Source organism: Athene noctua, chromosome 9 (genome assembly GCF_965140245.1).
Source record: "Athene noctua chromosome 9, bAthNoc1.hap1.1, whole genome shotgun sequence".
Taxonomy (NCBI): domain Eukaryota; kingdom Metazoa; phylum Chordata; class Aves; order Strigiformes; family Strigidae; genus Athene; species Athene noctua.
The window spans coordinates 22,175,492-22,188,320 of record NC_134045.1 but is presented as its reverse complement, the minus strand read 5'-3'; the positions used below and the strand labels follow the sequence as shown (position 1 = coordinate 22,188,320).

Genomic DNA, 12,829 nt, shown 5'->3' with positions numbered 1-12,829 from the left:
ATAATATAGACAGCATAATTTATTAGACACAGGGATTTTGAGACAAACTCCTTATTGTGTTTTAACTGCCTTGTATGTATGTTTTGAGGGTTTTTTTCATTGTATTTTTGTTTGGGGTTTTTTTTACAATCAAAATATGACATCTTACCTTATTAATGCTACAGGTCTTGGACTACAATCCAATTCTAGGCTCCTTCTTAATTGGATCCTGCATAATTTTCATGACATTTGTGGTACTGAATCTGTTCATTTCAGTGATTCTGGTTGCTTTTAGTGAGGAGCAGAAGCACTACCAGGTGTGTTCATCTAAGCTCTCCTGCCATTTTTAACATTTATCGTGCAGTGCTTACTCATGATTTAGGTATTCCACCATCGGATGAAGCCCATGTAAACTCGGTCCAACTCTTGAGAAGTCAACATTTACTCATAAAGTGCGCTTCATATTTTCCAGATTTATGCTGTCCATTCCTGTTCAGACGGATCCCTGTGCAGATTTAGTACAAGATCTGATTTGTAGCCTTCTGTTCACATACTAAATCTGGCAAAAGTCTTAGACTTGTGCTGCAGCTCCTCGAAATCAGTGCCAAAACTGCTCCTAAAGTCCTTGAGGACTTTACAGCTCCTTTTAAAAATGTCACTGTGAGTGCCTGATCCATTCAAGCTAATAGCATGGTGTGAAATTCAGCTTAGTACTCCAGTACTGTCCAAAATTCCTCTATGTTTTAAATAAAGTCAAGGCAAATGAAAGCAAAGGACATGGTTGATACAAAACAAGATATATTTAGTTTTTATCATTTACTTCATCTAGAAATGGTGGGTGGCTCTCTGCGTATACCACTAGCTGTATGGTAGCTGGCAAGTGAACTTGGGGCTCCTGTAGCAGGATTTCCCTGGGCTTTGACAGAGCCAAAACTTCTGTAATGTCCGCGCTCACTCATGCTTATTTGGGACTTTTGCCTCAGTGAAAATATTGGCATGATGTTTTGCTTTGGCAGTTACCCATGCTCTGCTTAGAGTGAAAGTTCACAGAATCACAGAAGTTGGTTTATTTAATCTCAAGTAGAGATTTTCTCTTGCAACTTTCTCTGGTTTCAGCAGAAACTGCAACTGCTTCTGGTTGTGCATCTGAGTAACTTCTCGTTGTTATTTCAGGCTTCAGAAGAAGAGGAGATTGTTGATCTAATGCTAATGAAACTTTTCAGTTTCTTTGGGATTAAATGCAAGAAGGAAGAGAAGCCAGTCACTAAGGATCAACCTGAATAATTTGCCAATGATTAAATGATAACCACAATGAAAAGTCACTTCGGGGGTGAAAGACTTTTTAACTATCAGCTGCAGCGGCTAGACTTAGATTATCACGGTTTCTGACTAAAATATTGTGGCACTCAACCAATAAACTGTTGCTGACATGTCATTTTGGAGTATTAGCTAAGAAATAACGCTGAACTTAACATAAAGCATCCCACGCACGCTTCCTGTAGACTTCGCATCTGTATTTAATAAACACTGACCGCCTCTTGCACCGTTCGACTAAAAACATTCGTTTAGCGCCAAGTAAGGGCCGTGGAAAAACGGCGACCCCCTGAGGCCGCCCTCCTCCCGCCTCAGGCCCGGCGGCCCGGCACGAAGCAGCGGCGCTCCGCGGCTGCCAGACGGGTCCCTCGGGGCCCGCTGCTCGCCCACAGGGCCCGCTCCTTGCCCTCGAGGCCCGCTGCTCGCCCACAGGGCCCGCTCCTTGCCCTCGGGGCCCGCTGCTCGCCCGCCGAGGGGACGGCCCGAGGGCCGCCGCCTCCCGCGCTCTGCCCCTGACGACGCCCCCGCGAGGCGGGAGCTCCGCGCGGCGCCGCCCCCGGCAAAGATGGCGTGGCGAGCGCTGCGGCGGGTCGGGCCGGTGCTGGCGCCGCGCTGCCCGCGCCTCTCGCCGCCGCCGCTGCGGGTGCCCGCGGCCCGGAGGCTGGCCACCAGCTCGCTGGTGCTGTCCGGTGAGTGGCGGCGGGAGGGAGGCCCGGTTCTGCGGGGAGTCGTCGCTCCCTCCCTGCCCACCGGCGGGGACTGAAATGCGCGGAGCGGCCCCGGAGTTTAAGCCCCCGCCCGGCGGAGCCGGGTGTGCGGGAAGGAGCGCTCCGCAGCGAGCGTGTCGGGCGCGGCGGAGCGCGGCCGGGCGAGGGGGTGCAGCCCTGGGTCGGGCGGGTCACCGGCAGCCGCTGGTGCAGCGGGGCCCGCGTGGGAATCGCGGGAAGGCCCCGCAAGATGGCTGAAGCCTTGCAAGGGCTTTGGGCTGCGGGGGGCAGTCGGTGCCGCCCCGCTTCGCGGCGCGGGCTTCACCTGCCCCTTGTCCTGCCGCCCTCCCAGTGCCTCCTCGCGGGAGGAGCAGGTTCACCTCCCTCAGCTGGCAGAAAACTTTTAACCTCCTCCCCACGCTGCCGTTTTTCAGTAAGGTGGCCCTGTTCCGTTCTGGGCCCAGCTGCAGGCTGCACGGAGTGGGCTGAGCGTGGGGAACACGCACTCTACACAAAATAAGTAAATAAAATCAGATAGCTTTTCCTAGGATCGTCGTGCTGCAGCGGCTTGTTGATAGCTCCAAGGAGCATTATCAGCAGTACAAGAAAGGGACAAAAATGGGTGGCTGGAGGAGGCAGGCCTGCAGCAGTTAGACTGGCGGGGGCTGCCGGGGAGCCTGAGCCAGATTTTCAGGGCCTTGGGCCTGTTCGGGCTAAAGATGTTTGGCTCCGTCTCACCAGCTCCTGTGCAGTGTAGCTGCAGAAGTGGTGAGGCAGGAGATGGACTTACACGTCGGTGCTTGGTGTGATTTTGCACTGAATGTAGTTAATTTGGAAAGTATCTGCAGCTGTCGAAGCTCTGTTTGAATGACCGTTAGTCACAGAAGTCTGAAAAACGCAATCTGTGGTACTCTAGCAAACAGAAGAGTTGAAAAGGTGGGAGAGGAGGAGAATGTGCTATAAAAGTAACGATGGTCACTAAGAAGAGGTTGTGAATTTCTTTCTAGATGAGTCTTTTAACCTGTTTAACTGCCTTCTACTGCAAGTGAAAGAAATAACATTTATTAATTATTTGCAACTTAGTGAGTCAAGATCTAAGCTTTTTTTCACTATTCTACTTGTTTAATATACCCATCGTTTTTCTATAGATAAAACTTGAAGGATTAACATAAATTATGCTTTTATTTTAGGCAGAGAGGAAAAATTTTGTATGCCTCTGTGGAGGTGTGAGTTTTCCTTCACTCTTCAGGTATATATTTATGAAATATTTAATAGAGGCAGGCTAAACTAAATGATGGTCTAAATTCAGGATGTGCTAGTTAAGCTGTAGCCAAAGTCGTGTTGAAATGAATGAAGCTAGAGTAAATTTAGCTGCTCTTCTGAAAAAGAATGCTCACAGAAGACATTTGGTGTGCTTTGACATTTCATATTGGTGTAATTTGCTTTATTTAATGGGCTGATCACATAAGCTCAAAGTTCAAATTTTGAGATTACTTATTAACTCTTTTTAATTTGACCTTTACTTTATTTGCAGTGTTTTTTGTTGCATGGTCAGAATTTTTCATTTTTCTCTTTTTCTCCTACAAGAAGCTTATGTGCTCTTCTGACTTGAGAATATGTTGCTGCTGTGTTCCAAACTGATCGTGAAGTATTGGGGGTTTTTTTAACCCTGCTGTATAGACAAATCTTACAAGTATTGCTATCCTAAATAAAAATATATTGGTTGGCTTCTTTGATGTATAACGTCACAAATGTCCAGCTTGGGTTTGAGATTGTGTCATTCTCTGTTCTCGTGGTTCATTGCTCATTTCTAATGAAATTCCTATGGGTTTAATGGCTTGACCTAAAATGATTTAAAACATTTCTTTTCATTAGAATGCATCTTGAAAGGTTTTTGTAGGTAGAAATAGTGCTAGCAGAAATTCTCTGGATGTTTTTGAGTGATAAGTCATGAAAAAATACTTCACATTTGTGTTTTATTTAAAACTTTTTGTGTCCTGTACTTGCAGAAACATGTATTGCTCTACTGAGGCCTATAAAGCTTAGGCCATCTTCAAAGACCAACCATTTTATCTGAGACTCGCTTCTCTTACATGTGTTCAGACATAAATAAGAGGCTCACTACAACCGAACCAGCTTAAAATATGGCTGACTGACAAGGGAAAGGTTTTAGCAGATCTACAGCGAGAACTTCTGTTTTCCTTCATGTAAAAGTTTAGAAAATATATAAGGATTTGCAGAAGTGTAGTTTCCGTAGCGGGTATAAGGAGTCCGGCCTAGAGGAAGAGCCTGAGAGGAGAACTTTAAACTCAAAAGTAATGTCCAGCTGTACTACTCTGGCACTAATCACACAGGGAACTTTATTATCTTCTCCAGTTTTTGGAACACCTGTTGCTTGATTGGATAGGTGCTACAAATGAAAATTAAAAAGATAGAAATTTTTTTTTAATTAAAAAAAAAGGAAGTAAGTATCTATGGGGGAAAAAGGGAAGAAAGTAACTATGGAGAAACTGCGGAAGTGAGAAAACAGACTAAGCGGGCTGAAAATGTTCCGAGTAAGAAAAGTTCTTGGTAAAATGTGAGCAAGAAAAATGTTGCCTGTTTCAATTACTTCTTTTGAAGTTTCTCCATATGACTATAAAAAGAATTGCTTCTAATAAAAGCTAGTACAAGATGCCCTGAATCTTACAGATCTAAAATATATGTGGAATTGTAAGATTGCTGTGAAAGGATTTAACAGGGTCTTAAATATGCTTATTATAAAACTACTGTGGTGTTCTCACAGTAACAGTATTAAAGAGAGCAAATTTGCCTAAGTAGCAGTTGCCAGTATGAACTGCCGTATTAGTTTGCTCTGTCTTCATTCATTTGCCTTAATTTTACACAGATCTGTGACAACAGTAAACAGGGAGAAATAGACTCTATAGGAAATGTCGGGTGAAGGTAAAGGGATCAGCCGCTTTTGCTAGCTAGGTTGCAACTGATGGATCTATTTAAGTACTTTGAATGAGATTCTGTAAAGCTGACAGTATTTTTAACGAGCCATTAACACTGGTCTTCCCAGGAAAAATAAAGGGGTTGTCAGAAACAAACACTGAGTATGTTTGAAAAGCCACTGTGCTATCATAGAAATGCATAACAATGAGTAAAGTACATATATATGCATTAGATTGATACTTTTGTTTGAAGTAGAACTACTCCTTTTGCTCCTGTACTTTGTATCAGTCTCTAGAGGATTGCACAGGAACTAGTAATACTTTCAGCAAACACCTTGTGAGCTTCTACCGTTTCACTGAGCATGTAATGAGCAGAACAAAATGCTTCTATGAATTGTATTTGGTGTTTAAAGTATGTTCCAAGCAAAACTAACAAAACTAACTGCAGTAAAAAAAACCCCCATAGTTTAATTCTGCAAATGTGTCCTGTATTTAAGTGAGCAACTCGTCACTTATTTCTGAAATACCAAGTTTTGTTTCATTTTAGCCCGCAAATTCACAGACAAGCATGAATGGGTAACCGTTGAAAATGGCGTTGGAACAGTAGGAATCAGCAATTTTGCACAGGTATTGATTCCTTCCCCCTTATCCGAGTCTGCAATATTTATTTATGCATACCTGCTCTTGTCCTTGTTCTTTGGACAGTTACATTTTTTTATTGTTCTGATTGCATATGCTATACAATGAGTGTGATTTTTGGACTTGGATCTGTCACATTATTTATGAAGCGATCGCTGCTTCAGCATTCTGACTTAATAACTTCAGATTGAGCCTATGGAGAGCTGAACTTGTTGAGGACTTAATGAGAACTTGATGAACTTAATGGATCAGCAGAATTTAAAACCTTTATTACTTCAGTTCTTACAGGCCTAAGGAGTTTGTGGCTATGTGAAGACAGTATTGTGCACTTCTAGGCCACATTTCCCTTGAAATTGAATATAGTGCAGTCCCTCTGGCTGAAGAACAATTGTGAATAGAAAAGTACAACATGGCATGTATTTCCTACCTAGATCTAGGATACGAATTCCTTTGGATTTGTTTTCTTCTCATGCAAGTACTTGGTTTGGAATAGTCCCAGGCAAATCCAGGACAGAGATTCACTGTATGTGAAATTTAAAATGTAATGTGAGAAGCTATCAGTGAAGTGGAATTAATGTTTCTTAGGACAAGCAGCATTTCCTCTAATCTCAGTTTTCTGTAAATAACACTGATACTCTGTAAGATCCCCAGTCTTTTGTGAGATAGGGCACATTTGTCAGTGAAGAGACAGAGGCCTATTCTGGTTGAGGCGATTCTTACGGTGATAAGGCTCCTCATTAAGTAAGGACAAACTGTATGCTGACAGCTCTGGAGCTGTCTGTGTCTCGGGAGGAATCACTGTGTTTTCTTTCAAATTGCACTGGACGTAAATCCTCTATGCTTTGTAACAAAGATAATTCCACCAAGTAATTAGGAACTTTGTCCTTTAAAACAGTTGTTACGCTAGCTGATGCTCAGAATATCAGCAGATGTTACTTCTCATTCTGCCTGAAAAATCTGTATATAAACCTTGTAACTCAGCCTGAGGGTTATTAACACTGTAATAGATAAACAATAATTTGGCATTTGGGGCATGATAACAAAACTTTTTTTTCAAGTTAAATGTTTAAAAAGAAAAAGTGAAAAATATATAGTCCTTAAGGAATGAGAACTAAATTTAGAGACAGCAATTACTTGTATACAGTGATTCTAGAGTTACTGTATTGGACCTCTCCTATGTATAGTTTCTTTAACTTTGCTTTGATGCTTTTCTTTTTCTTTTAAGGAAGCATTAGGAGATGTTGTTTACTGTAGTCTTCCAGAAATTGGGACAAAATTGAGTCAGCATGGTAAGTTTCAGCTCTGATTTCTAATGAATTATTCTGCTTATCGCACTCTCTCTTTGCAAAGATTAATGAACATAAAGTAATCTTTATGTTCATTAATACCATTATAAGCTTCCGGATGCAAAATAAATTCATGTATTTCTACAAGAGCTGGCTTTAATGTCAAATTCTCACTGTCAGACCATGCATGGTATCAGAAAATACCTGCTTATTAAACTGTGAAGACATTTACTTAGAATCAAATATTTGAAACATCTTTTTGTAATAGTTTTATCTATGCTCTGTTTTAAAAATATTTGTGCTTTGATTTGAACTTGCTAACATTTAGGCTGGCTTATTTGTAATTCTGCAGTTACACGTTCCCTGCGTTGTATGATGTGAAACATCTAATTGATATCAAGCTCTTAATTTGTCTATGAATATACAGGATCAGTAATTTTTTGATATCAACTGTGATCATAGCTTTTTGCTCATTAGTGATGTACAGAATGTTTTGTTACATTCTTAATCATTCAGTAATTTTCCACGTTAAAGAAAAGTGAGCATTAACAGGTAGAAAGGAAAAGCCTATTCCTTTTTTACGTGGAGAGCTGACTCGCTAGTATGTGAAGAAAAGATTGTCATTAGCTTCAGACACTGCAGAACAAGAATGTAGATCTGCTGAGGTAAAGTAGCAGGCCTTTCTTTTGCCATCCTTCTTGTGGAATAGGTCCATATCGAACTGTTCCGGCCAACTCTATTACACCACATTGAATGGTGAATGTTAAACAAAAGGTCTTTCTGTTTAGGGTTTTAATTAACTAACTTGAAGTTTTATCTGAAGGAATTTTGTTTACATTTAGTTCTTTTCTACCCCTTCTGGCCTTAGTCCAAGCTTTCCCAAAACACGTTCTTCTCTTTATTCCTTGTCCTGATGCCTTTCTACTCTCCTGACAGCTCTGTGTTTCTCCAGCCTCTGTCTTGTTTGCTTGTGTCATAGAGTTACTCTGGACTAACATTGCTTCAGGCACCATTTCCAAACTGCCTACCAAACAGGAAAAAGGGAAGAGCAGCTGGGTGATTCCAGTGTGGTGCTTCTGAATACTAATGTGTGTTTTCCAGTAAGTGCAATGTAACACTTGATAGTGTTTCTGAAGAAAAACTGGGATTCCTGAAATTGTGGCCGTGTCTATGTTGTAACCAAATTATGTATTAAAAAAAGGTTTAAATTGTAGATAAACGGCATATTTAGGTCTCTTGCAGCAAGAGCTGGATGTGGTTAACCCCACATCATATCATACACTGTAGGGCATTAGCCAAACACAAATTTCTGTCCCTTCTGTAGCAGCCAGCTAGCTAGTGTCACACAAGTTCCTCAGAATAATTTGGGAGCATAAACATCAAATTTCACACTGCTGATCGTTGCTGTAAAGTTGATGACTTCAATCTCTGACAGTTTTCCTTGCTCAAGATGAAGACACTTCTTCAATGGCTACGTCATTACCAGAATGACTGAAAAAACTGGAGTGCTTTGTCTTTTCCTCTTAAAAGCATTTGATCCCATTCTGTGTTTCAGATGAGTTTGGAGCTTTGGAAAGTGTGAAAGCTGCTAGTGAACTCTACTCTCCTCTCTCAGGAGAAGTGACTGAGATTAATGCTGCCCTTGCAGATAATCCAGGGCTCGTCAATAAATCTTGTTATCAAGATGGTAAGATGTCATTTTCATATTTCAGTAATGAATACCACCTGGATTCTTGCTATCACAAATGGCACTGCAATTCCTAGTTCTTCCAGTTTAATGGTGCAGAGGCTTAAATGGAATACATTGAATATAGTTCATGCCCAATAAAATTTAACATGAAAGTATTATTGTAGTCTTGTCTTTGCTGACAGCTGTTTTACAGTGTGTTCTTTTCAGACCTAGACTGTGGTTGAATTTAAATCTGTTTCCCTTGATTGCACCTCTCTTTTGATCTTGTAACAGCTCGTGATACTGAGAGGTCAGGCTCTTTCACTCTTCTTAGACAGCATCTCACTATTGGCACTGTCAAAGACAACTAAATTAGACAACCGGTCTGACTCAAAAGGCCATTTCTTATGACAGGTTCTTGGTTTATTTTTTAAAGTATTGAAACATTGTTTTGCACAAGAAATCCTCTTGATTCTGCCAATGTTACAGAGCTTGTATGCCTACTGGGAGTACTTTTCTAAGGCAGTAGTAACTTGAATGAAACTTTCTTGTAGGATACTAGCAACTGATTTTCTTTTTAATTTCCTGACTACAGGCTGGCTTATCAAGATGACTGTGGAAAACCCTGCTGAACTTGATGATCTGATGAATGAAGATGCCTATGAGAAATACATAAAATCCATTGAGGACTGAGCTGGAATAATGAAATAAATCAATATAAAATATTTCAGTGTAGTTTGTCATCAATCAGTGAAGTACAGAACATCCAGTTTTAGCAACCTGAAAAAGACCACTTATGATCATATATACAAGGCCATAAATAATGGCAGTGATAAAAATGTTTAACATCTGCATACCTGTGAGGGGTTTTTATTCTGTTGTCTGATTTATGTAACTTCAGGATGTTATCTATAACATTTTTGAAAACAAAATTTATTGGCTAAAACATATACTTCCCAAGATTTATTTGACAATCAAATTTAGTAACAACAGCCTTAATATGGTAATTCTGTAGTAGGCACATGACTGTTCTCGTAACCTGCCCTGCAGCTTTCCCTGAAATGCTTTTCTCTTGCTCCCAAGATACCGAAAAGCAGTGTCTCCCTAACCTCCTAATATTTTTCCTCATTATAGTTGCAAAGATGATACCAAAAAAAGAAGTCGTATCAACTACCTCTCTGCATGATTTTTACTTCTTTACAGGATTTATTAATCCTTTGTTTTCCCTTTCCATTTTACTATGTAATCAAATAGTTTTGCCTTTGAGACAGAGATATGGTCCTTGTCTTCTGATTTATATGGTCCTTGTCTTCTGATTTATATGGTCCTTGTCTTCTGATTTATATGGTCCTTGTCTTCTGATTTATATGGTCCTTGTCTTCTGATTTATATGGTCCTTGTCTTCTGATTTATATGGTCCTTGTCTTCTGATTTATATACTTTGATAGTTGATTATCAAAGTTCTAGAGTGGATTGTTTAGGCTGTATTTTTTGTCTAGTAAACACTACCTATGTCACAAGTAATTAAGGAATTCTACATCTTGTGCCTAGCAATTGCAGTGATACTTGTGAGAATTGTGTGATCAGTAACAGTCTGACATATAATGTATCCATGTGTGTCTGTCTTTAAGTAGGCACACTTCTGTAATGACATCACAGGAATGAAACTAAAACTTTCACTTTACTGGTTTGCAAAGCAGCTGATTCCATTAGACTTAAGATTTAATGAATCTACAAATGTGCACTCAAAGTTGATGTGACATCTAAGGGTGAGGTTGAGTTGTACAGACCTGCACTTTAGGAAAACAACAGCACAGCAGAGTTTTGGTCTAAAATTTTCACAATTTTAAAATAGTGATTAGAAGCTAAGCACAAAACAGGAATGAAAACCAAGTGTCTGTAAGAAGAAGGAGGGGAATGTTTAATTCATGTAAGATGACAAAGGCAAAATTCCTACTCCTTTGGAAGCTCCTTACAAAAGCACAGCCCTTCTGCAGCTTATACAAAAACCTTTCTAATGTATAAAAATGTAGGGCTTGCTTTTATGATCTGAAGGGATGTCAAAGTAATTGGTGGTTTTTTGAAATCCTAGGAGCTAATTTTTCCTGCACAAGTCAGATAAAAGCCCTGCCAAGAGAGACTCGCTGTGTATTTAAGATAAAGCTATCTTCTCCATAGGAGTTAAACTGCAAAGTGACTTAAGAGGAAAGAGGGGGTTAGACTCTTCCACAGGAGTCCTAACTTGGCAGTGGCTGATAAACAAGAGGCTCCAGTAAAGCTAGTGTAAATGCTTTAAAAATTGTCAGTACTTATCCATTCTTCATAGTGTCATGCAGTATTTATTGTGACAGCATTCAAGGCCCAGATTGCTGGGAGCTTGATCCTGGCCTCTTGCAGACTCCCTGTGTCCACTTAAATCTTCCTCCCTGTGCACTTTCCAAGGGAAAAGAAAAAGTTATTTCAAATTAACACGAGTGCAAGCAAATAGAGATAGGAAGGCAGGAAAATGTTTCAGTTTGCTAGTGTTTCTTCCAACCTCTTTTCTCCAACTTTACTACAGAGTAACAGGCCCTTCATTCATTGCCATGTAATTATGACCCTTGTGGATCTCCCTTTAAAGGTTAGTCCAGAGCACTGTAATGAATTTTAATACATTTTTTTCCTTAAAATGTTTATATTCTTTTTGATCAATAAAATACAAAATAGCAATTTCTGTAATCCCCCAAGGAACCTGGGAGATAGTAAAAACTGTGTATTTGCAGGGATTACAAGGTTCCACAAGTACAGCTGAACAATAACTTTCTGGAGAAACCATCTGAAACAGAATTCAACCTTTCTCTCATGGTGTACAGTTAAAGAATGGATGTTCTTTTGCTTAAAGAGGAAGGCCAGCAACTTCGCTGTCTCCAGTTCTTTTGTGATTCTGTGTGACCTTAAAGTGATTTATTAAATTTCCCAATTCAGCTTAAACTGGGAACAATAATACTTAGGTGCTTTTCTTGTGTGGTTTATGCCGAGAGCTCTGGTGTTCTGCAGTTGGGTTAGGCCAAATGATGTATATCAGAGCAAATATTTTTATATCTTCCTACAATCCACTCAACTACCTGAACTATACTGCCAAAAGAATGTGTTCTTCCTTGTTCGATGTATGCTACCCAAGCAGAGCTCCTGGCTTTCAAATAATCCCGTAACCTCGGTACATTCAGCAGCAGCAAGAAGCACCATGTGCCAGCTGGAGCCAGGCTCTGCAAAAGCATGAATGCAAAACTTGCCAGCGTGAATCTGTAATGAATGCATTGCATCCAAGTAGAAAGGTGAAGTGAATGTGTATTAGCTTTGCTCTGTGACACAATTTTAAATACTTTTGTATAATTTGTAGGGGAAAACATCAAACTTGTTCACCAGTGTGTACTTCTACAGAAAATAAAGGAGATGATTTTTTACAAAAATAACCACTTCATCTGTGACCTCTTAAGTCCTGATCCTGAGCTTAAGAACTTAACACTCATAATTACTGGATATTATAATTACAGCACTCAGCAGAGAGATTGGTTTTATGGCAAATTACAATTTCCATACTTCTCCCACAACCAATAATTATGCCTCTCTATCTCCTAGGGGTTAATTATATCATCACCTTTCTTCTTGCCAGCACTGCCTTTCTGTTCCACATGTACCAACCCTTTCATCTCTTAAATTATTTAAGTGAATGATATATTAAACTTGGAACTATTCTTTTCAATTAATATTTAGTTTTGTAAGATTTTTACCGACATCGGTCCTGAAAAGACTGCATACCTAAAATTTTACCTGTTTTTCGACTAATGAAGCGCTGCCTCTCCCTGTGAATCCTGACCCATCATGTATATAAATACAAATCATGTAATTGTTGCTTCTCAAGAGAGGGGAAAAGAAAAAAGTCAATGGTATAAAACTAAACAAAAATACATGATCAATCACACTTGATGGTGTTTTGATGGGCATAAAATAAGGGTAATATTAACTTCGGTCATTAAATCAGCAGTAAAACAATTGCTCTGATGATTGGTAGTGCAGCAAATCTCAGTTTCTACTGCTCCCCCTAACTGGTGTCTCCAGACAGTTATGTCCTGTGGATAAGGATCCTCTTTCTTCAAAGTGATAGATTGGGAATTTTCAATCTTCCTGTAGTAACGGGTCCCGCCACAGAGTTTTAATATGCCAAACTGACACATAAAGGACATAACATCCATCTTCACGTCAGCCTAGTCATGCGAATAAACAGAACTGTGCACCAATAAATCAACCAAGAATGACCCC

At 40.1% G+C, this 12,829-nt stretch overlaps 2 protein-coding genes across 2 annotated transcripts in view; both read left to right on the top strand.

Annotated features, from left to right (window-relative positions):
- PKD1L3 (polycystin 1 like 3, transient receptor potential channel interacting) overlaps positions 1-1,263 on the top strand; it is a 40,697-nt gene extending 39,434 nt beyond the window's left edge. Inside the window, 2 exon segments of the mRNA XM_074913668.1 lie at positions 165-296; positions 1,153-1,263. Of these exon segments, the coding sequence (XP_074769769.1) occupies positions 165-296; positions 1,153-1,263 (243 nt within the window).
- Positions 1,264-1,847: 584 nt separating this feature from the next.
- Positions 1,848-12,616, top strand: GCSH (glycine cleavage system protein H). The gene is made up of 5 exons (XM_074913427.1): positions 1,848-1,982; positions 5,484-5,563; positions 6,801-6,864; positions 8,417-8,548; positions 9,126-12,616. The coding sequence occupies exons 1-5, from the start codon at positions 1,859-1,861 to the stop codon at positions 9,221-9,223; spliced, it is 498 nt and encodes a 165-aa protein (XP_074769528.1). The 5' UTR covers positions 1,848-1,858; the 3' UTR covers positions 9,224-12,616.
- The last annotated feature ends 213 nt before the right edge of the window (positions 12,617-12,829 follow it).